The sequence below is a fragment of the Chamaea fasciata genome, unplaced genomic scaffold (assembly GCF_029207755.1).
Source record: "Chamaea fasciata isolate MVZ Bird 193981 ecotype frontalis unplaced genomic scaffold, bChaFas1.0.hap1 SCAF_23, whole genome shotgun sequence".
NCBI lineage: Eukaryota > Metazoa > Chordata > Aves > Passeriformes > Sylviidae > Chamaea > Chamaea fasciata.
Window position 1 is genome coordinate 275,719 of NW_027094108.1, and position 23,946 is coordinate 299,664.

Below are 23,946 nucleotides of genomic sequence, written 5' to 3' on the forward strand. Positions count from 1 at the left end.
ATTTCCTCTTGCTTGACTCCACACTCATTCTAACAATCAAAATACTTCCCTATAAAGAACCGCCTTCCCATAAAAGGGCCTCTCCCTCCCTGTTTGCCCAGGTCTTATTGATCAAGCACCACAGACGGTGGCTGCAGCTTCAGTTGCCAAGTAGGGCAGATCGATAGAGACTCAGGATGGGATTTTTGGCAGCTGGAACATATATTTGTTCCTCCTTCCGCCCCACCATCCCTCTGGGAAGGGGTCGGTGTCACAGTGGAAGCAGGTGGAGCAAAGCTCCGTCCTCCTGCTTGCCGCTCACCTTGTCATCTGTCCTCTGTGCTGCAGCCCTGGGACCGGAGGCCTCTGCGGGAGGATCTGAGGCTGCAGAGAATGTGGTGCATGCGTGGAGACAGAGTAGTCCCACCCTGTGCTGGCTCCCTGGCCCCTCTCTGCCACTCACCTTTTGCACTGGGCAAGTTCACCCTTCTGTGTACTGGGGCAATCCCGTGGGTCATTCCAGGCTCTCCAAAAGCAGTATTTGGCCTTTATTGTTTGCCCAGTCTCTTTATTCAACTAGTGGTTTTTTGCCTGCCTGGATCCAAAGTAACTCCCCTCTGCCCTTCCCTGCTGTGGCCATCAGTGCTGTGGTCATCTTTCCAGAGATGGGGAGAGAAAGGCACGGTGATGGGAAGTGACTTTCTGAAAGCCAGAGGGACTTGGTGCTGGGGTTGGGCTTCGGGGCCACGCGTCCGCTGTCCTTTGGCAGCACTCAGCCCCTTGGCCATGGGCTTGGGACAGTGTTTCCCCACTCGGAGCTTTCCCAGGCTGCCGTCTCTGGGGGACCAACAGCTGTGGGCTGGTCTCCAGCACGAACTGGGGGATCGAGACGCAGAGGGGAGCACTGGGGAGGAGAGGGATGCTGTGCAGACTTGCCTTGCTCTCTCCTGTCTGAAGAGCAGTTAGCTCTGCCATAAGATGTCCTTAACCCTTGCTAGCTCTCCTGGCTGCCCAGCCTCTGGCAGGTGCTGAGCGCCGCGCACAGAGAAGTTAATGAAATGAGTATTTTGGGGAGGGGGGGAGGGAGGCTCTGTACTGCACCCTGGGGCCCTGGGTTTATTAATGGTGACCTGCCATTAAAGACTAAAGTGCTAACCTGGTCATATTTAGCAGCTTTCAGTGGTATCCCAGTGGTCTCTGCCTGCAATATCAACTCCTGCTTTCCCCCGCAGCCCCAGCTCGGCAGGAGCTGACTCCAGAGTTTCTCTGCTACAATGAGTCTGGTGGGCAGCACTAAGAAGTCTCTGTGCTGCTGCTGCCAGACAGATTTCCACCTCCTCCTGCTGCTTCATGCAGCTTCCCCCTCTTACTGCCAGGTCTTGGCCAGGCAGCGCTTGGAAAAGAGGACCAAGTCCTGGCATCTTCATGATCTCCTTTATACAGACAGAGCCTGGGGGTCACTAGGGGAGAGAGAGATGTGCCAGCATGAAGCTCAGAGGGTTTGGCCATGAAGGAAAGGCATATTCCAGCTCTGCGGAGCATTTCCACCGAGCTCTCCGAGAAGGCGCTGGCAAATTATCCCTCTGAGGTGGCAGGCTGGGAAGCGAGGCAGCAGCTCTGCCAGACCTGATTAAAACAGGACTCGAGGCTAACAGCTTCAGGTCAGAGCAGGAGGGCTGCTCCCACTGCTGCTGTCCCTCTTGCTCCAATCTAGGAGGGATGTGGAAAACCCAAGCTCGGGGGGATGTCCCCTAGGGGATATCAGCAGTTGGATATTGCAGTGACAGGCACTTTAGAAAGATGCTGGGAGCTGCTGCTGCTTCTGCTGGTCCAGGCAGGGATCAGTGTTAGCAGAAGGAAAAAAAAAAAGCCCAAGAGTTTCCTTGAAGCGAATTCTGCTCTTGATGCTTCTCCAGAAGCAAGATCCTGCTGTGCTCCGTGTGCCAACTGAGATTATTGCTTTCCCTGATCACTTCTTCCTGGATTAAAAACTCAGCACAGAGTATTTTGCAGTGTGTTATTGCAGGATACACTAGAAGCTCAACATGGTGCAGACTCTGGCAGAGATACCAGGGAATCATGAGGCGTCTCCAGCTCAGGCTGCTCCTGCTGCTCAAATCAGGAGGCAGGGATGCACCTGCCCCCTCTCACTTCTTGTTTGGCCTGAGGTGAGGGCACAAAGAGCAAGGCTGCAGGGACTTTCCTCTCTCCAGAGAGCCCCATAAGCCACAGATCCCATGTCCTCGCGGCCCTGCCCTTCATGTGGGCATGTTTGTCAGTGTGGGCTGCAGGCCATTCCCCAGCAGAGCCAGCGAGGGCAGGGGCCTTGTTCCAGCGCTGAGCTCCAGCCCTCCCAGCAGGACGAGTGCCGGTTTGGCAGCCAGGCTGGGGGCAATCCTCGCTCTCTCCTTTGGCTCTGTGCCCCAGCTGATCTGCAGCCAGGTTTTGCTGTAATCCCTACATCCTGTTGCAGGTCCTTAATCAGCTGGAGCCAGCCTGGAAAAAAAACCCCAAACCCCAAACTGTTGTGGCTAAAGCTCCCCACTGCCAGGTGGTGGGGAGGGGTGGGCAGCAGCCTTCCCAGGCACCAGGTGGGAGACTGGAGGGGCTGAGAGAGACCACAGTTTCCTTGGTAGGGACGGAAGCAGAGAAAAGGGTGTTTGTTCCTGCTGAGGGTCTCTGCAGGATCCATTTGTGCAGTTCTTCTGAGGAGTGGATGGGTCTGGGTTTGAGGCATTGATTGCCCCTGTTCTCCCACCGCCGGCTCCGCTATGGACATTGCCCCTTCAGCCCTCATTGGGCAGGCTTGGAAACTCTCTGGGTTGTTGTTGAGTTGGTTTTTTTCCCATTTAATGCATAGAATAACACTGATGGGTCTGAACAGCTCCAGCCAGGCGACGAGAGGAAAGAATAACAAGCTCCTGAATGTCAGGCAAAATTATGGGCCATTGCTATTTAGGGTGAGTCTGGTGGATTTAGGGCCTCTCTGTTCTATTGTCCTGGCTGCTCGGAGCATTGGAGCAGGCGAGACACAAGTCGGGAATTTTATTGCAGAGCGTGTTCAGGGGAAGGCTGGTTCTGAGCGTTTCCGGAGTGGGGGAGAGGGGACCGCTTCTGTTGGAAAGTTGGTGAGGTGTGATACTGGAGGCTGGAAGTCCTGGACAGGTGGTTATCCAGCAGAGAATAGAGCTCGTTTGCATCCTGGTTTCTGTCAGGATTCAGCTCCAGATGTTCATCACGCTCCCCAAGTCTGTGTGGGGTTGGTCTCCATCCGTCAGACCTGGGCCGACTGTCGGGCCGCTGCGTCCCTTGGCAGACCCTGCTGGTCCCCACTGCATCTCAAGAGCACATGGCTCCTTGTCTTCTATTGTGAAGCATTCAGGAAGGTAGTTCATATGAAAAACAGTGCCTATGTGTGTGTGTTGAATGGGGATTAGGGGTTTTGGTGTCATCTCTTGGATTGCTTTTGGCTGGCACCGGTGATGTAACCAGGGCTGGCACTGCACTCACCTTGCCAGGTGTTAGGGGAAGAGCCCAGCTGAACAGCATAAGCATAGAAGGAAACAGAACGGCTGAAGAAAGTGTTATACGGTGTGATAGAAGTGGGTTGTCCATGGGAAAGTGAAGTCTTCACAAGTCCTGAACAGGGTGTACCCTAAGCTTCCAGATTTTGGCAAATACATTCTGTCCCATGCCAGGGTGGGGAGGAGTGGCAGAAAGCAAGCAAGCCATTCAAGCCTGGCTGTCTGCATAGGTGTGAGGCTCAGCAGGGTGAATTCTTTGCTTCTTTGGGGCTCTTTTTATTTGACCGGATTAAAAAGCCTATTTGAGTTTCTTAAACCATTTAATCTAAAATCCCTAGGTAGATGCGCCATTGGATTCAGTTTTAAGCTTATAAACAAAATAGGTCTGTGTTTGTCTCCTCTTCATTTTGCTCTAAAGAAGAAGGGTTTGACCTGTCCTCCCTGGAGCTGGGGGGGAGTTGAGCTTCTGGTGCCTATGAATCCCCGTGAGCTTTCTGAAGGGTGGGGAAGTGCAGAGACTGGGCTGCTGGTGTGACCTTCCTGCAGCTCGAGGTTAGATGCACATGTGTCCTGGGCAGATGCTGGGAGGAGGGAGCAGGGGCCAGGCTCCACTGGCTGGTCCCCAGGGCTGCACAGAGTACTCAGTGTTCATAAAATTCCAGTAGAACCATTGCTCTGTAATTAGTTTGGGTATGTGGAAAAGGAGAAGACCATAGAAGATGAGAGAAAATGGAAGGAAAGCATGGAATGGTCTGGATAATTCCAGTTCCTGTAGTCCTTTGAGAGGAACTGGTTGTCCTCTGCTCCCAGAGTGTCCAGCTCCTTCCAGGGTTTCCTCCTGCATCCATCCTCTCCACCCAGTCTCCTCTTGTCTCCTCTAAAGTGCATGCAGCTTATTGCTGCCACTCCCTGTGCTTCAGAGGAAGTTCCATTGTCCCCAGAATGGGGCAGTTCAGGATTTTTTTGCCGGAGAGAGGTGCTGCTGATGCCTGTGGCAGCTGCAGGATTGTCACAGGTCGGTGGCCCACAGTGCCCGATGCTCTGAAGGAAGGCACCGAACCCACAGCAGGCAAATGTAAGAGGATCTGCCCCTGTGTCCCCTCAAAGTGCTTTCCACGTGTCCACTGAGATCATCTCAAGTCAGTGATGCCTGCACACGTGTGGGGTGACAGTGGCTCCAACCAGCTGTAGTGGGAGCATTGTCCCTTCCAGATCCTGTCCCCAGTGCTGGGAACACTGTCGGCCTTCCAGCTTCCTCGGACAGACATGGAAAAGCTCGTTCCATCACGGCCATAAAAGGGCCAGGATGGCAGGCTGTCCTCACCTCTTGAGGTCTTTGCTGTGAGCAGAGTGGTCTCCCACGTGCAAGGGCGCTCCTTGAGTGCTCTGTGTAAGGGGAAGGTGGGAACAGGACTGTATCCTTCCCGCCTTCCTTCTCCCAAGGAACTGGAGACAGAGGGACAGGCATCTGTCCGATGGCAGCTAGAATAGGAGGGAGCCCTGTTGGCTTTGCCGAGGGAGCCTCTTTCTATATGGAAATGAAGAATTTAGGCTAATGGAGCTCAACCATCTCTAATTTTGCGATGGCAGGAGGATTTTGATTGAAAGTAATTAAGCAAGCTAGCTGTAAAATTAATTAAAGCAAAAGGGGGGGATTTTTTTATTGGATTGGATAGCGATATAGCGGCTGTCAAATGGGGGACGGATGGGGGTGACCTGAATTCTCTGCCCTCCCTCCTCCCACTCGGGACGTTTATGTCACTTTAATCTCCTTACAGCGGCTGGTGTGCATTTGTTTGAAATAATCAAGGAAATATGGTCAGAAATTGTCAGCTTTCAGATCTAATTTACCTGACAGCCCTGCGCAGACCAGTAAGCCTCTGTGTGCGTGTGTGTGTGTGGTGCATGCAACTGTGTGGTCATGGAGGACTCCTCGTCTCCCTTCTCCCCTGTTTTTGTTCATTCTGTCTTCTCTTGATTCTTAGCAAAAATACTTCTGACATATCTGGGGCCACCCAGCACCTTGCAGGAAAGAGAAATAAGTTTGACAATTTTCCTGCGGTCCCTTCTCCACCCCCACCTTCCCATCACTATCTCCTCCCAACCTGCTGCCTCATCCTTGCACCATAACCAGCTTTAGGGTTTAGGCAATATAGGATTAGGGGAGGTGGCTGTAATTCTTTATTCCAGATGGCTGGCAACTGCTAAACCCACTGTCACAAGCAACGAGTTATAAAAATACTTAAATTAGGCCCTTTGTTTCAGCCCATGTCCCTGCCAAGCAGCTATCCTGGTGTCCTGCCGGGAGCTCAGCTTGCACAGAACAGGTGGGGGACTCTGAGTCCAGACTGTAATGATGCTGGGGAGAGGCTTCTCCGGACTCACACCTGCCTGGATTCCCTTGCTCAGCTCCATCTGCTTCTTTTTGCCTTTAGCTCTTAAAGAGAGATCTGCAGCAAGAAGGAGCTGGGCATGGGTTGCTGTGTGCTCACTTAGCAGGTGAACATCCCAGGCCAGGGACATACAAAGGCTGCAGTTCTTACCCCCATTCTTGACAGAAATCTCGGGCTTCCCCCTGGACCTGACCCTGCAAGCACCTGATGACCTGAGCTTAGTGTACTGGAAACTGGGGAGGAAGGGCAGCGGCTGTAGGGCCAGTGTTTCCTCAGAGCTGCCCTGGTGCTTCACATCTGTCTCGCTAGGTTGGCTCTTAGGGTTATTATTTACTATTTATTATTATTCATTAAGCACCAAGAGAGTTTGGGCTTTTGTTTGTTTTGTTTGGGTTTCCATATAGAGGCCTTTGCTGAGGCAGACTCTGGTGCCAAGACCTCTGGCGCTTTTACAATTACAGCCCATGATCCTGCTGTATTGTTTATGTAATGACTCTCAGTCCCGAGGGATTCTGCAGCCTTTCTTAGACCAGAGCACCCCGCACCTGGCGGGGAGAGTGCAGGGCAAGTGCTGGACCCTGGTGCCAAGGAAAATCTCTGGGCTCTGTGTCCCAGGGGATCATTAATATGTAGAGGGCTCAGGCTGGACCTGCTGCGAGGATCCACATGCAGAGAAGTTGATTAAGCTGCTTCAGAAGGAGCAGATGATTCATCCCTGCCTGCTCCCTGTGGTCACAGGGTCTCTTAGTAGCTCAGACCTGATGTTCTGGCTGTTGGGTGTCTGCAGCCCACCAGTCTGTCTCTCGCTGGTACAGGGAGCTGAGTTGACTGGTCCTTGTGGGCCAGCTGATGTGACCGGTTCCTAAGTGTCACAGAGCACCCCAAACCATCTCAGCACAGGGATTGAAACCTCTAGTTGTTAAGCACGTGGGTGGTGGGCTCCACACCAGCTCTGTAACCTGCAGGACATGGGTAGGACCGGTCATAACCAGCGGTATGGGACTGTGCTGAGGTGGGTGATGAGCTCATCACCATGATTCTTGGGTTTATTTCCAGCTTTGCCACTGATTTGCTTTGTATCTGTAGCCATGTGAATGCGTAGCTTTGTGCCAGTACTTCCTCATCAGTATAACGGGTATAATTAGGCTTCCCTGATTGAAGATGGCGCTGAACACTGAGCGTGCTGGCAGACTGTTTGCTTTTGTTTAAAAGTCCCTTCCGAAAAAAGGAGATACGACCAGATTTTAGGGTACTGGTTCCCATGTCATATTGCAGACATATGTAGCTTAAGGTCTCTGACAATACCCAACCCTTTTCTTGTGGGACAGGTCTCCTCTGAAGAGTTGGCTTCCCCTAAACCTCACAGGACAGTTAGGTTAAGACTAAGTGCTTCTAAGTACTGTCTCCCCTGTATTCAGCAACATACAGAATGTGGCACTGCTGATCTTGTGTGTTAATTACAAATATAACAGAATGTAACATGAAGAATAGTCTAAATAATTTCATGGCCTGTTAACCAAAAGAGAGCTTAAGTTCTGGGGCATGGACCAGGCTACCACTGATAATGGTATCTGAACTCAGTGGTGTCTAGAGGAAGGGTCATACTGTGCTGGCTGCTCTGATTTCCCACTGTAGATTGCAAGACCAGATGATTAAGAGTGCATTAGATAATCTTCTAACATAACATTCCCTACAGGCAGTTACTGGCATTGCTGTAGAGACATCCTGAACGACGTGTTGGAAAAGGAAGTGCACAGGACAGTCTTTCTGCATTGTGAACATGTTTGAGACCCCCATGCAAAGCTGTGCTCTGTTCTGACTCCAAGTCTCCTCAGACATGGCCGAGGAAAATGCACGTGAGTGCTGACCTGGGGGCACCTTCTGTTGTTCTATTTGCACCTTCTTGTACTTGTTCAACACCTCTCCCCTCTCAAGCCCTGCCACTCCCACTGCAAGTGAGTCTGGAGACCCTGACTCCAGTGCAGCCAGGAGTTGAGAAACATCCCGTAGCTGGGTGAATGGGATGAAAAGTTCAGATTTGGGTGGTGTTTCTTTTTCTCTCAGTTTAGTGTGAGTGGCAGTGGAAAGGCATAAGCTCCCGTCTGTCACTGATGTGGTGTCAGCTGGGAAATGATTCTCCTGAGCCAAGCAGAGTGACATGAGCATAAGATCAGTCAGAGAGGGATCAAGCCCAGCAAGTCGGGAAGAGCTGAGGCACTGGGCTGAGTGTTTGGAGATGAGCTGCCCATCCTCAGTCACTGGGGAGAAGAGTCCTCCAGAAAGGGACTGGCAGTTCAGCTAACATCAGTTCAGAGAATGGGAATGTGCAGAGAGACCTCAGGGGTGAGTCAGGAAGACAGACACCTGTACCTGCCTTTCCTGTGAACTGCTGACCCTGACGACATCCTGCTCCAGTGCTGAATCCTGGCTGCTGTTCCTGTGCATCCAGCTTGCTTGGGGCAGCAATAAGAAGAAAAAAACCAGAGCCAGCAGCTCAGCTGATCAGGGGTTTCAGGCGGAGGTTGCCCTGCCTGACTTGCAGTAGATTCAGGGGCTTGCTTTGGAAACTGTCTCTAGGGCAAGTCTGAACAGGCCAGTGACACCTGATTTCCCAGGGAGGGAGAAAAGCCACAGAGAAAAAAAAAAAAAAAAAAGGTTGCAATAGAAGTTTGGAGATAAGAGTACATGGTGTTGCTGGGCAAACAAGGCTGTGAATGGAGATGTATCTCCCACATCCCATTTACCACGCTGGCAGTGGGACCTGAGGACCCCACGAGGATTCAGGAAGGCTGCTGTGAAGACATGCTGAGCAGGGAAGGAGGCGCTGAATGGGACAAGGCAGCAAGGGAGGCACGGGGAGCTGTGTGCCACACAGTTCAGCTGCTGGGCCCCAGTTAAAACACAGGTGTAAAGTAAAAGGGCATCAACTCAACCTCCCCCTTCCCCCTTGCTTCCATTTCATGTCCTCCCTGGAGCTCCAGGCAAGTTTATCAAGTTACACCCAAATGTAGTAGAATCACCAAAGTTGAAAGGGTTTTGGTTTCATTAATTCTGGACCCTGACATGCCAGCCCTCCACCCTGGCACTCGTTTGCAGGGCTGTCATGGCTGATGCAGGCTTCCTCATGGCTTAATAAACCAGGACCTTGGAAGCCTGGGCTGAATTCACAACATCATAGAATTGTTTAGGTCAGAAGAAACCGTTAAGGTCATCAGATCCAACCATTAACCTGGCACTGCCAAGCCCACCTCACAAAGGGAATTATCCTCCAAGAAGTGTGAGCGGGCACGCTGGATCCCAGTGTCTCACTTGGGTGACCTGTGCTGGTGCAATACTGAGACTTCTGCGGACATCTCCTGAGGTTTCCGCCTCCTGCACCCCAGCAGAGGGAAGGGCGGCTGTGGGGTGACTGGGAGCAGCTGGTGGTGGGTGTCTCCCTGTGTCTCCTCACAGCAGCAGGGCAGTCCCCAGGTCAGGTCAGATCCACGCTGCTCCCCAGGCAGACCAGGAGCCAAGTTGTAGATTTGGGAGAGGCTCAAGGCAGCACTCCCTGAGTTCCCTCTGCACAGAAGATACACCCTCACGGAGCTGTCTTTTTATTTGCAAACTGAACAGTTGTACTGGAAGAGATTTAGCAAACATGGGACTTCACAATGCTGTGTGTACTGAGTCACACATCAGGGCTGGAGCCAGCTAGCACTGTGAGCTACTGAGGCAAACATTTGAGAATAGCTACAATAGGCACCAAAAATATCTTCAGATGTGATCTTTCTGAGTTGCTGCACGTTGGGTAATAGGGAGGGCTGACAACCTAAGCTTAAACTCTACCCACATTCTCTAGAGCTCATCCTGGGCAAGCCAAGCTACTGGGAATGGGAACAGAACAGAGGAAAAGCAGGTTTTCTCCTGTAAAGGGAGCTCTGATTAGCCAACTTCACATGGGTTGGGAAAGTTCTGGCTCTGGCAAGGCTCTAGGGATTGACCCTGTGATGCTGGCCCTGGCTGCATTTCAGGAGGGAATGACCCCAGAACTTTCATGATGCTGTTGGATCTGCAGCTCACACCTGCGCAGGGCCAGGGCAGGATCAGTCCCTACAAGACATCTTCTGTCTGTTTTTAAAGTTCCCAGGCGAGGGGCCTGGTCTTGGAGTCTCCTGTAGAAGGTCTCTCTATTTGCAAGATTTTTCTCTGTGGTTGCTCTTTCCTCTCTACTCCTCTTTCGATATAAAGGAGCCACTTCCCCAAAACCCAGCTCTGGCTTCTGAGATGTGAGTCTCCAAATGCAGATTTTTGGGGACTTGTCCAGGCCATCTCAGCAGAATGGGAGAACAGGCAGTGATAGTTCTTGATGCTGTCTGATGTGCACACAGAGGGCAGGGCTGGTGGGGACCCCTGGATCTGATCAGCATCCTGCCAGGTGACCCTTTGGCATCCTTTCCCCTGTCCCCCAAACCCCTTCCTTGCATCCTGCTGCTCCCTACACCCTCATGCCGGGGCTGGTACCTTGGCCTTGCTGCGGCCTCTTCCTGCCTTCCAGCACACGATCTCTCCCACTGGTTTTGCAGCCGTTTTTTCTGCCAGCGCAGGGCACTGAAAAGTGCTGGCACTGCCAAAAACCCTGTGTGCACTACGACTCCCCAAACATCCCTTTATTTTTATTGTTCTGTTAATTACTGTTTAAACTTTAATAAGTCACTTCGTCAGGAGGGGGGACCTGCAGTGAGGTTTCTGTGCAAACACTGGGCCCGGCGGTGACTCTAGTGTAACATAACCCTTTATACAATGTGGGAATGTTTAGACTGTAACAGAAACTTGTTATTTTAATGACAGTTAAAGGGGAAAAAAAGAAAGGAGCGAATGAAAAAGGGAAGCAAGTTTGTTGGGGAAATGGCTCATCTCAATCTCCCTGTCTGGCCTCTTTTCTCTTGGCTTTAATGATATCTGGATGAGAAGGCTTTATGGCTTCAGTTGAGGCAAGTCTTGTTCCCAGAGATGCCCTATACAAGGCAGTATGTGATCCCTTCAGTTCTGCAGGGTGAGGCCAACAGCAGAGAGATGCTGATGGAAGCAGCATGGCTTGATTTTGCTCAGACACAGCAGCAGATGCCTAAAGCCAATTTGAGTTCAGTCTAATTATTCTGACCCACACGAGAGACTTTCCCCTTCTATTCAGAGCTTCTTCCACTGGTTAAGTTTTTAAGTAGCTGTGCTGACACAGATGCTGGCATGTCATACATAGGAGGGTCCAACATCCCATGGAAAAAATGGACCTTGAAACAAGAAGATGATGTTTCATTTTGACTTGTCAAAATGAGGAATCATGGAGACCTGAGAGAGGGTGAGAGCCTGGCTCACACGCCTGGCAGTGTGAGAACAGAGAATTCACAGGCATCCTTGATTTTGGACTGTGACTTCTGACATCTGCATTGCTTTGAGGTGGAGAGTGACTGTGCAGTGGCTGCTGTCCCCGCACCACAGCACTGAAGTCACCTCCAGGTTTGGCTTGGCTATATTTAGCTCTCACTATAGACAAGACCATATAGAGTGATATATATGATCTGAAAACCTTCAACTCCTGCTGACCTCTGCTGCTACAGCGAAATCCCCCAAATCTGTACAGTCTGAGTGAGGAGTGATGGAAGACCAGGAGAAGGGAGAGCTCCCATGTTTTCCCTAACAGAATTCCACGTTCCCCCTCCCCAGGCTGGTTACCAGTCCCTGGCAGGGCTGGTCCTCTGGGAAGCCCAGCTTTTTCTGCCAGACCTGGCTGCTGGGTCCACAGGGAATGAGGGCAGAGAGGTGTAAAGAGGGTATGGGGGTGCAGACTGGGGCACAAGAGCTTTGGCAGGAGAAGCTAGGAAGAAGGGTGGAATGGTGCTGGGAACTTGAGGAAAGAGGATGGGAGAAGAAGAGCGCCCTAAGGCCAAGGCTAGCAGCTGGGATGGGAAGAGGGGCACAAAGGGCAAAACTTTGGAGGGGAGGAAGGGTTAGGAGGGTGTGGGGTGTAAGGAGCACTTTGCTGGGAGAAAGAACCTTTCTCGGGTGCCAGCTCATTCCTGGGAGTCCAGTTCCTCTGTGCAGGGCCCCTCTCCCCTCTTTGCTAAGTTTCTGGCCAGAACAGGAGCATGGGGGACTTGCACTCCATAAAGCTTTTTGGTGAGGGTGAGTGTAGGGTGGAGTGGGAGGGGATGAAATCATGGGCCTCTGGGGAGTCTGTGTTTTCCCAAGTGGGTGAGCATGCAGGGAGCAGGCCAAAACAGTTCATGCTTTCCTCACCCGCTGCTGGGGTTGTGATTGTTATTGATTGGGTTTGCTGTTCTCGGCACTTTGTGTTTTTCCAGCTGAGCATTGGCTGCCCCTGGAATTTTTTTTTTCTTCCCCTCTGCTTTAGTTCAAATACCCACAAACATGGCAGATGGGGCAGGTGTATGCCCATCTCTGTGCCAGCCAGTACTGCAGGGGCTGAGCCTGCACTGGGGCTGCATGGGGCTGGGAGAGTGCAGGGATTTGGGAAAGGTACCAGTAATGTGCAGACTTGCTGTTGGTAGGATTAAATTCATAGGTCTGTGTTATCTCTGGATGTATGTCATACAAAAAGGTAAAGAAATCTGCTCTTGTCTGAAAACCACTGTCAGGTCTTCATGTTGGAGCAAGTAGTAGGGACTTGCACGGGGATTGCCACGCTTGGGCACGTATAACGTGTAGCTGGCTTAGGGTGCATGAACTTCAACCTCAAAGCTAAAGGGCCAAGCGAATGCTACCTGGAGTGATAGTTTTGCTTCATTTCCAACACATGGTCATGACTTTAGACACCACCAAGCCCCTCATGTTGGGCTGTTCTCCCTCCAACCGTGCGCTCGTGTCCATCCTCTGCAGAGCCGTGCGTGCTCCTGAGGCCAGTGGCAGGAACCGTCCCTTTAGGAATGGTATTTTCCAGGTTCCTGTGTAAGGCCAAACATATCCCAGCTGCAAAAATAACTAGTCTGTATATCCTGTGGAAACAGGAGCAGCAGCGACACATCTGTCTGGTCTGGGCAGAGCCGGCTTGTAACTAATGCCCCAACGGGGCATCAGGAGGCTGCAAGCTCCTTGTCAGTGTGCAGAAACCCAAAATAGAGACCTTTGGGGAGGACTAGCCCCTTGGAGGATGAAGCTCCGCACTGGGCAGGGCAACAGATACCTCTGAGCCTCTTGCAGGACCAGTGTGTTCCAGCAAGACATTAATATTGACTGGCCCCCCTGGCCCAGCTCGGGGCGCGCAGGCTGCTGGCGTGGCCGGGTGCACGCATCCCCAGAGCAGCCCCAGCCTCCTTCTGGCTCCCTCCTGCCTCCCCCGTGGCCAGTGGGGTCACTTTGGTTGGAGAGCGCAAGCTGAGCTCAAGGATAGAGCCCCCTGGACGGAGCCAAGGAGCCACCGAGTAAAAACGCTGAGGTTTCCTTTTCTGTACAGCGCGTTTCCCTAAATTGCCTTTGACTGTGTGCATCGCTAATGAAAGTTTATGCCCTTGTTAGAAGGACAGGCAGGTCCATTCCAGTTAGGGCTGGGTCTATCCTTCTGCCAACTGCCCTCCCCAGCACACACACATACACTCTCACTCACTTGCTCTCCCTGGTGAATAAGTGAGGCTGTTAAAAAAAAAAAGAGAGAGAGAGAGAGAGAGGGAAAAAAAGAGGAGGGGAAAAAATTTCCATATTTGTGTAAGTTGCTTTAAAAGCATTTTATCATGTCATAAAAAAAAAGGAAAGTACTCTCGGAAATTGATCCTGCACAAGAGCCCATTGGACAGAAGGACGTTGGGATGTTAATGGCTATTTTGCTCCAGGGTGGCTTATTAAAAAATTTATACATAAATGCTTAAAATTGCATAAATTATTTAAAAAAAAAACATAGTAAGCAATTTGCAATCCCCATCTACTTTTCCTCTTTTTCTTTCCGTCGTCATTCTTTTCTTCCGTTCTTTCCTACAAAAAGAAAATATTCTTTCCCACTTCTCTTACCCGTGTCCCCTCCCTGTCTGAAAATGTGATGTGCCCAAAATTGTACATGTCTGTGGGTAAAATAAGTACGATTTTAAATGGTACCTGCCACTGACCAGCAGAGCTATCTGCGAGGGGGAAAAGGAAAAGAAAAAAAGAATGGGAGAAGAAAAAAGAAAAGAAAGAAAGAAGTTTGGATATGATGAGTGTTTCTCGCAGGCGTGGAATGTCACCCACATATCCTGGAGATTGTACTGGGGAGGTTTATGATGGTTTCCCATTGATTTGTTTCCCCGACGCAGCTGCCGACCTCTATTGAGGGACAAACATAATCAGCACTGACGCAAATTAGATGGTTATTCGTTTTGAAAATTGACAGAAAAACAATAAAAAAGATGAAATGCTCCCAAATCAATAGATATAATGAAATTCAAATAATCCGAGAGATGAGGTCTCCATGGCAACTGATAATGTGGAAAAGAAAACAATTTAATAAAGGACAGACACACTTTGAAAACAGATTGGGCAAAGGGAAGGCGGGGGGGCGAGGGAGCAAGGGGGGCTGTGGGTTGGGTGGTGGTGGGAGGGGGCAGCGGGAGGAGGTGGTGGTGGGGAGCCAGAGCCACTGCCTCTCCGGTTGGTTAGCAGTGCTGTAGTGAAGGATCACTGTCCATCCCAAGGACGCTTGCCATAATTAAGAGAGGCTTTCGGTCCAGAAAGTGCAGATTCAGGTTTTAATACACAAAATTATTTCAGGAGCACTGAATCGGAAAGTCGTTTGTTATGACCTTCCTGAGAGGCCTGGAGCAGGGCATGTTGGAGGCGCGGCGGCTGAGCCAGCTGAGTTATGGCATATTTGTGTTTTTATAGTGCGGAGGGGAGGGGGAAGGGGGGAAGAAGGTTAAACAGTATTTACAGCTCAGTTGTTTTCAGAAAGGAAAGAGAAATAGAGTTCATGAAAAGATGCGAGTGGAAGAGAGAGAGGGAGAGGGAGAGATCCCCTGGCCGGCACACACACTCTGCCGGGACGTCAGCTCCAGTGAGACATTCCCCGGTGCTCTGTTTGCCTTAAGGTGTGAGCTGCAGATCGGCTGGGGCTACAGAGGGGCTCTGTGGCGGGATGGGGAGTGTGTCTGTCCCTGCTGCAAGTCTGGCTGCAGGGTCCAGCTGGGAGTCCACTGTCCTCTCACTCCGAGCTGCAGAGCAAACCGCATCTGGCGTGCGGGCCCGTGCTGAGCGTGTGCGTGGCGTGAGCGCCCGCGGGTGCTCTGCCCACGCCGGCGGCTGCCTGTGCCGGCTGCACGTGTGGCTGCTCCTGGGCTCTGCCTGGGTGCTGGTGGGCTCTGGGGGGTGCTGGCTGCGTGTGCGGGCTGAGCGGGGCCAGGTGTGTGCGGGGTGCAGGTGCTGTGTCTGTATGTCCACGTATGTATGTGCAGATGTGACACCGCTGCAGTCACAGCTACACACACAGGCTGGTGCGCATTAGCATTAGTTGTGTGTGTTTGTGAGCAGGGTCATGTGTGCCTCTGCATGTGATAGTGTACCTGCACGACCACGTTTCCATGCACATGTGTGTTCCCACGGATGGGTGTTTACAGCCAGTGATAGCGCCGGCACATGGATGGGCTCATGAGGACATAGGAGATAAGAAGATGAGCCCTAATGACCAGAAGGAAGAGCAGCAAAAGGCAAGACACAGGATTAGAGTGGTGTGAGCACTGGGAAGCACGGGGTGAGTGCCCACATGGCCCAGCCATGGGGTTGCTCTCCCGTGCCGCTCTGACTGGACTGCTGAGTTAACAACTCAGGCATGACCCCACTGCTTTCACACCAGAGCTCTTTCTCCCCTGGCCTGATCATTCCTTCCAACAGGACAGAAGCATTTCTCCTAACCACACCGCACAAGGTTTGCAGACGTATTCAGGGATTCAAGATCCCTTGAGCTCCCAGTGCTGTGTGTAAGGGGTACCTGCTCTGGATTCACAAAGGAGTTCAGCCCCACTTGGGGGTCACAGAAACCTCTAAGGGTGCCGAATCCCCCCTTTGCACACCCAGCCCAGAGCAGTTACCTGCTCACATACAGCTCAGGCAGCAGCCAGGGGCTGTGGAGAGGACAAAACATGAGCTGGAAGGCTGAGATGCTCTGGTTTGCTCTTTGTATGCAGCCCTTGCTGAGGTTTCACTCACCTCCTGCAGGCTGACACACTGATTTACTTTGCAGGACCTTGAAAGACCACAATAATGAACTTTCTCTGGCCCTGCATTTCTTAGTGGTGCAACAAGCATTCACGCTTCCAACTCCTATTTAGCTCCCGACTTCCCACTGCAGTTAATTAGCAGTCTGCATTCTTTGTTGGGTCTGAGCTTAATAGTGCTGAAAGGGATTGCAAATTGCTCTTAAACTGCCGACCAACTACCAAAGGGTCAGAGGGACCCTATTTTAGCAGCTGCCTCACTTAACCCGTGCCTTCAGTTAGGGACGAGCCCAGCCTGACACCAGGGAGCCGCTCTCCACTGACTTGGTTCATGGTGGTTTTGGGTTCTCTGTAAAATCACTCATTAAAGGCGGTCACCAAGAGGAACTGATGGAACTTGGAGCAATTCCCTTCTGAATCTATCCTTTAAGGGATTTGTCGTCTCTCTCTGGTCTTTTTTGTTTCCCTGGTGTCAGGTATCTGCTGCCAAGTCTGGTTCCCTCTTGATCTCGCTCCATGTTTCCCTGCACCCCTTGCCTTGACTCCTCCAGCCTTTAGAGAGGGGTCTGCGCAGTGTTTCCAAAAGGCTCATGTCTTGCCCTCATCTTCATTCCTTGGGAGCTGGCTCCCACATGAGGCAGCAGGCTTTGCTCCAGAGGCTTTCCCAGCCCTCGGCTTCCACCACCCCTTCCCTCCCTCTCTGCATCCGCTGTGTCCTCCTGGCACAGCACTCCAGCCGTGCTTCTGTGCTATGGAGAGGTGAAGTTAGACACTGTGTTTGCATTTAGCTGCCCTGACAACACATCTGGCTTCACAGGGAGTTTTCTGTGGGCCACAGGGAGCCTGCAGGGACCTGAGGGTGATGAGCTATTACTCCTCACTCTCCCTTTCACATCTTTTTCCCCTTGGTTTTCTTCACAATCTGTGGGGAGATTGATGGCAGGATTGTGATGTAGATGTTAGCAGTTCTGCCTGATTTATAGTTACTTAGGCTGAGTGAGGCTACTTATGCTCCTCTGGATAGTAAACCTTTTAACCAGACTAAAAAATTAATAACAAATAAATAAGGAAGAGAAACTGGATCAGAAAAGCTGATCCTTTTGGCTTTCTGTTATCTGAAAGAAAGATGGTGAGGACAGAAGGTTCCCAGGGAGCCGCTGCTCAGCCTGGGGAGCCCAAGACCCTGCTCACTGCATTGGGTTGGAGCACTGAGAGCAGGTTTTCGTAGGAAGAAAACAGCTGAAATGTCTTATCAAAGATCCTGCGCTGACAAATGAACTAGGAAGTTTGCTGCAGGACACAAGGGACTTTTGAGCTTCAGTCTGCCCTCTATCAATGCTTTTCCTCTGCTGTTATTCGATTTGCAATAGTACCTAAAATTGCAAAGGCACTGGGCTCATTAAGCTGGGCAAGAAATCCTTTCCCAATGGGTGATCCATGAAGGGGAGCCTGCATGATGTCCTTTGCTCAAAGAGAAGGAACAGTGGCAGAGTGGGGAGCAGCATCAGAATTCCTGGCTCTGTTCCCCACTTTTTCCCCTCTTCTTCACACTCAGCTCCTTCTGTAAATTTGTAGAAGCTTCCTGTTGTTACTTGCATGCAGAAAGGCATTCTTTTTCTTGTCCTTTGGAGGTTCCAGGGCACATGAGTGCAGAGCAAGGCAAAGGGAAGGGCAGAGATGAGGAGCTCTGCCTTGGCACTCGGGTGAGAAGCAGACCCTTAGTGGCTCTCCGAGTGAGGAAGCTGGGGGTTAGGCAAGATCAAAGCACACTTAGAGTCATTTTTGAGCTCTGCCTAGGAAAAGATTCAGACGCGCGTTACTAAAGAGCTGTGAAGAAGGATTAGTCCTATCCTTGCTCAAAGTTGAACCACCTTCCCCACCAGCTGTGCCAAATGCCTGTGAAGAGCTGGTGGAGCAGGTCAGCGGTAGGTGAGAAAGGAGTGTCGGGGTGGGGTGAGGCAGAGGGGCCGGGGGGCTGTCCCCCCTCAGCCCCGGAGGGGACGGGGCGCCGGCCCGGGCTGGGCTGCGCCCGCGCAGGTGAGGAGGGGCCTGCGGCAGGTGCGGCAGCCGGGGAGGCAGCGCAGCGCCGAGACTGTGAGGGTGTCCATCCTGCTCTGCTGCCCGCCAGCCCGCTCGGCTCTTCAGCACGGGCTCTGCGGACTCTGGAGGACTTTTTGAGTTGCAGCCCATTGCACCATTGCAGCAGGAGCGGCTGTGCTAGGGCCAGCTCGCTCCTAGTGTGAGGTCTGCACTGCCTTTCTCTCCCTGGCCAGTGATATATGGCATAAATTAGGCCTCTGAAGGGGGATACTGCATCCTTAAGAAGAAATATGTCCTCATTTTTCTTAAACACCGTTTGCACTGAGTGAAATGTTTAGAAGGGACGCTGAGGGATAACTTTATTTCTTACTAGGGAGTTCAGAGCCGTTCAGTTAAACCCATAAAACACTGGGAGTAGGGAAGCTGACAGCCTGCCCGTGCATTAGAAAAGCCATTACTCATCTAGGGGAAGTTCACCCCATGCTGGAGCCTTGTGTTACCAATGGGGTGGTCCAGGGGAAAACATGGGATCATCTCCCTTGGCCATCTGAGGGCTCAGTGGGATGCTCAGAGGTGGAAAAGACTCTGTAACAATCCAGCACAGTGACATAGAGTGCTGATACAGAGACCCCAAAGCACTGGGTAAGGCTCCCTGGTGGGCAGTTGTCCTCATTCCCCCTCCCCTGCATGGGGAACCTAAGGCACAAAAAGCTGGGGAGACTGACGGTTACACTGTGGTTGGAAACCAGGCTGGAAGCCAGCATTTCTGGCTCTTAATCCCCCGCCTGAATCACCAAAACCAAATTCCATTCCAGAGGCAAGGAGTGAAAGTCAGGAGGCCTGACCTCCTGTTCTGTTTCTGTCACAAAGCTGTGCTCCCAAGTGGAGTCGAGAGTCCCGATTCCATCTTCATTGCACTTTCAGCCCTTTCTTCCCAGTGGGATTTAGAAAACCTCCTGGAAGATGAAGGCAAGGTCTTGTAGGTAATAGTAATGGGGATTCCTGTCTTGGGTGGTGGTTGGTGCTGTGGTGGGCTGCATTACAGGTGGGGGTGTGCGAGCTCATGCTCCCAGGCGCCTGGCCAGTGCAGGCTGCCATCAGTCCCCCAGTAAGTGGCTGTTCCAGAGGACAGGGCCGCCCAGGGCACCCAGAGTCGTGGCAGACAAGGCATCGGCCACCAAGGGGGTGGTGACTTTCTCTTTGATATTTTATTTTTGGAGGCTTGACACCAAAAGATTTAATATTTGTTTGAAATGAGAAACAGTTCTCGAGTGAATTTGGAGAGCCTGGGAATTAATGTCAGACCCCCCTCCCCTCCCTAAACATCCCTCCTCCCCGTCAACTGAGTCCCCCCCTTTCAATTTCTGAAGCTTGCTGATTTGAATATTTATAAATATCAGTAAATTATTTATTGTAGCAATCTGCTGTGCCATTTCACCAATCGCCGTTAACACTTTAGGGCTTGCTCTTCAGGAGGATGCGGCTGGAGGAGACGGGCACCTGGGGGCTGGGAGCAGGCACTGGGGAGGGGGTCCTGCTGGCCTGTGTGCAGTGCCAGGAGGGGTTCTCTGTGTGGGCAGCGCTGGAAGGGTTGAGATGTTTGCGGGAGAGGATGGGGACCTTCTGTGTCCAGTAGCAGGGGACACTGGAGAGGACGTGGCTAAAAAGGGAGGCTTCTGTGTTGACAGGGGAGGGCAGCGAGGGGGTGGCCTAAGGGGGTGGGCTGTCTGTGCCCTGTGGCATGCAGGACCTGGCCCTGACTTAGAGCTCAGCACTCACCACTCTTCGCTTGTAGCGTCTGTTCCCCTAAGGAGGAGAATTCCTCTCGGCTTCTCCTGTCCCATTCCCTCCCTTCAGAAGTACACTCCTGCACAGAAAACACACGCTGCTCAGAGATGCTGTGGCTGTTTTCTGCTTGGGTAAAGGAGGGGCTCCTTGTGTTCATAAGCTCTTTTCCCAGAGAAACCTTGTCAGCAGCACGGGGGCAGCCAAATGGCCAGGTGAGAAACAGGAGCAGCACAGCTGGCTGGCAGCCCCAGTGCAGGGCAGGAGGATCTCCGGAGCCCATGGCTTCCCCCTGCTCTCAGGGTGTCCTGTCACTCACTGCCCAGTGCCCACTTCTGTGCACTGCCCCGCACTGGCACCAGGAAATTACAGCTGAACTCTGCAGCTGAGAAGGTTGGGCAAAGGGAAGCAGATGGGCTTGCTGAAGGGAACCGGCACTGCTCTCTGTCCCTTTGGGCCAGGGCTGAACCAGGCTCTGGGAGCTGCAGATAGGGAGAAAAGTCGCCCCTTGTGGGTCTGTAAATGCTAGTGTGGGGGGCAGGAGAAAGTCGAGCAGTGAGGACTGCAGGCAGACTGTGCTCTGGCAGGCGCTGGCTGGGGGGACCAGAGCCGAGTCCCCAGCCTTTCCTCCCTGGTTTATGGATGGGGGGTGTGTGCGGAGAGCCTTCGTGGCTGTGGGAAAGCAGGGAGTGAAGCTGGCAGCTCTTGGCTAAGGACACCCTGGCTGCTCACTTCGTTTCTCCTCCCACGTCTTTGATTCTCCTTCTCCTGCCTGCCCAGTGCTGAGCTGGAGCCTGTCACGTCTGACTCTCGCACCGAGGGCTTTCCCCAGCTCCTTGCAGACACGCACAGGCGGGATCCATGCTTCCAGGGCAGAGGAGGTTGTTAAAGAGCCTTTGTGAACTCCCCAAGGTCAGCCAGAACAGACAGCATCCACTAATCCAAGGTCATTTCCTGGGCTAAAAGCAATAAAATGTTTTATTGATAAACTGAAGAGGGGAGAATACGCACTAAATCCACTCTCAGACATTGTGGGCCATGCCTGGGATATTCTGCCTTTGCCCTGGCCCTGCCTGGGAAAATACGCAGGTCTTCGTGCTGAAGGAAAAATGTTTTCTGGTAGGGGCTGAGCATTTGGCTGCCTCCCCTGCCTGCTCCCAGCATGTGGCCGGGCAGTGCCAGGGCATTGCTCCTTAGAAGCATGTTCCCAATGCTCCAGTGGCCTTCTGCTGTGAAGGTTTGGCTCCATTTTAGGGACTGCAGCTCAAGTGTGAAGAGGCTCCAGAGTGCAGCATCCTCACCTCCCAGCCCCGCGAGCGGTGCTGCCCTCCCTCTTTGGGACTACTGGGCAGGCTGGAGTCTCTCCAGTCAAGTTTGCACCACAGTGGTTAAAAAAGAAAAGGACTGTGCATGCATGTCAGCTCTCCTTTCTTCCCCCTCCCCGCCCCAAATAATGCCGTTAATAATTAATCGAATGAGAGCTTGCAGCTCCTGGAAAGCTGGCACTGGGACCTCCCTCCTGAACGGAGCTGCTCAGCTGGGCTTAAAACTCTTCAATAGGAATATGAAAGCTCCATCTGTTCGACGTACCCGGCCCTCTGAAGTGACAGGGCTGTCCCTCCCCAGCCAGCAAACCTCTCCCCCCGGAACGGGCCCTGGTGCCGCAGGGGCAGGGGTCTGCCCTGCACCCTGGCTCTCCCCACGGCAGTGAGCCCCTGCCGTCAGCCTCCACCCGTACCAGCTGGGTCGTCCCGCTCCCATGCGCGCTTTTTCCCGGCTGGGACCCTTCCTCCCCTCTGCCAAGGTGCGTTTTCATTAACCTCAAGCTAAAGCCAGGCCGAGGCTCTCTCCTCCGCTCCCTGCAAAGCCGAACTTCTCTTAGTAGCAGTTTGGCCCTTGGCTGGGATGGCCCGTTCGTGCGCAGGCTGCCGACCCCTTTGTTCTGCACACCGCGCGTCCCCCGCAGCCCGTTTTCTCCCTCGGGGGAGGCAGGGCTCAGCCGTGCCCAGCTGGGCAGCACCCCGCTGCCGAGTTAACGGGTGAGACGGTGCCGTTTGAGGGGCTGCGTGCGGCGAGAGCCGGGCTCGGAGGTGCGGGGCAGAGCCGGGGAAGCGGGGGCGGCAGCCTGGGCTGGCGAGGCGGCGAGATGGCGAGGTGAGCTCTGGCCACCTCGCTGCCAGCCCGCTACCCTTCCTTCAAAGGCGGGATTGCCATCAGGATGCCACGGCGATGGGTACGGGGGGGGAAGAGCCCGTGTCTCCTCGAAGGGTGTGGAGAGGGGGAAAGAGGAGTAAACTCCCGGTGGCATTGTTTTCAGAGGAAGTGCTCAGTGTAAATAGAGCTTGTGGGAAGAGTTTGTCCCGGGCAGAGATGAAAAGTCCGTGTGACAGGCTCATGTTATAAATGGCTTCCTTAGATTGATGTGAAATCAAAACATTTCTATTTAGACGAAGAAAATGAAGGGGGATGTTTACTTAGCCTGGAATCTTTAAACAGTGATTTGGGGTGGGGAGCGCGGCCTGGGGGAAGGGTGCCTCTGCCTGGCTTCGGGGATCTGGTCGTCCCGACCTTGGCCAGATACAAAGATCCCTCGTCCAGCAGCTCAGCTTCTCTCCCTCTGCCCAGGGGAATGAAACACAGGTGCTCTGGTCTCCTCCGACCTAAGGGTCACGTTCAGCATTTCTCTGTAAGAAGGGTTTCCCTTCTGCTCATGGACTTGACAGCCTAAAAGAGGGGAACAGGAATGTTGATAGAGGTAATGTCTCTCCCATTCCATAGACAAGGAAGTAAGGGAATGGAAAGATAATATAATGCATCCAGATTTGGAGAGAGGTGGTTGCAATGTTGGCAGGAGAAGCTGGAAGTTCCGATCTCCACCTGTACTGGAATAGGTGAGATGTAGATGTGCAAGAGCCCTGGTATTTCAGGGCAAATCCCATTCCCAGAGAATCTCTGGGAAGGTTAGTTTTATAGATCAGGGAAGTGGTATGTTTTCAGAACTTGCTTTACTTTTAGCTTAAACTTTAGGAAAAGATTCTCAAAATGCTAAAGGGAAAAAAATCCCAAACACAAGAGGGGAAAGGAAAGACGCCAAGGGGCAGGGCAGGAGCCGAGGGGCAGAAGCTGAGGAGGTAGAGGGGCAAAGCCAGGGTGTGTGGGATGGAAGGAGGCAGAGCAGGAATGGAAGACAAGTTGCAGGCTCCCTGGAATTGCTGCATACGCAGCAAGTGCAGCCGCAGGAACGTCTGTTCCTCTTTTCCTTTGAATAAATATTTATATATTCATTTGCCAGCTGGTGCACACACTTGGCTGCTCACCTCCAGACCAGAATAATGGGATCTGCCCTCCTGGCGGAAAGGGGTAGGGCAGTGAGGATTTGGGCTGCCGAATGTCTGCCTCCCAGTTATCTCCAGCTGCGAGCGGTGCTGATCTCACCAGTTAAGTAGGGCTGGCTATCGTGAGAACATGGACAGGGGAATCACCAGGCAGTGTTTGGGAGAGGCTGGTGATTCCGTGCTGACCCAGTGCCCTGGCCCCGGGCAGGCACTGCATGGAGGCTCTGTCCCAGCCACCCGCAGCCAGCAGGGTTCTCCTGGCCCTTGGCCTGAGCCCACAGGCATGAGCTGTAGGTGTTCTGGCCAGGCTCCACTTGGAGCTCACAGCAGCCTCCTGAGATTCCCTCAGTGGTACCAGCTGGCCGCAGGATCAGCCTTCACTTTGTGCCCTAAATAGTGGGAATGCAATTGGAAGGGAAGGTGGGTGCCGGCAAATAGAGACTTGCAGCTTTATAGGCATCTGCCTGTGCCCATCTGTATGTGCGAGGGCTGCAGGCTTGTGTTGGGGAATGCGTGAAAAAGGAATGCGTGGGGGAAGGCACAGGAATGTATTTTGGGGAGATGGGACTTCTTAACCTGTGCATGTAGGACTGTGTTTACGGAGTGTGCCAGCGCATACACACAGCTCTTTGAACAGCTGTAATTTCTGGATGGGGAGGTACGTGTTTGGGAGCATCGTGTGCTTTCCCTCGGTGAAAGCATGATTGCACGTAGGTGT

The 23,946-nt window shown here is 52.5% G+C and overlaps 1 protein-coding gene across 2 annotated transcripts in view; it reads left to right on the top strand.

Moving 5' to 3' along the window:
* Window positions 1-23,946, top strand: part of CASZ1 (castor zinc finger 1) — an 87,699-nt gene that overhangs the window by 14,981 nt on the left and 48,772 nt on the right. The window contains exon 2 of one of the 2 annotated variants that reach the window (XM_066203205.1): window positions 7,593-7,752. The exons of the other annotated variant lie outside the window; for it this stretch is intronic. Coding sequence (XP_066059302.1) covers window positions 7,734-7,752 — 19 coding nt within the window. The 5' untranslated portion in view covers window positions 7,593-7,733. The remainder of the gene's footprint in view (window positions 1-7,592; window positions 7,753-23,946) is intronic. 2 annotated transcript variants of the gene reach the window in all.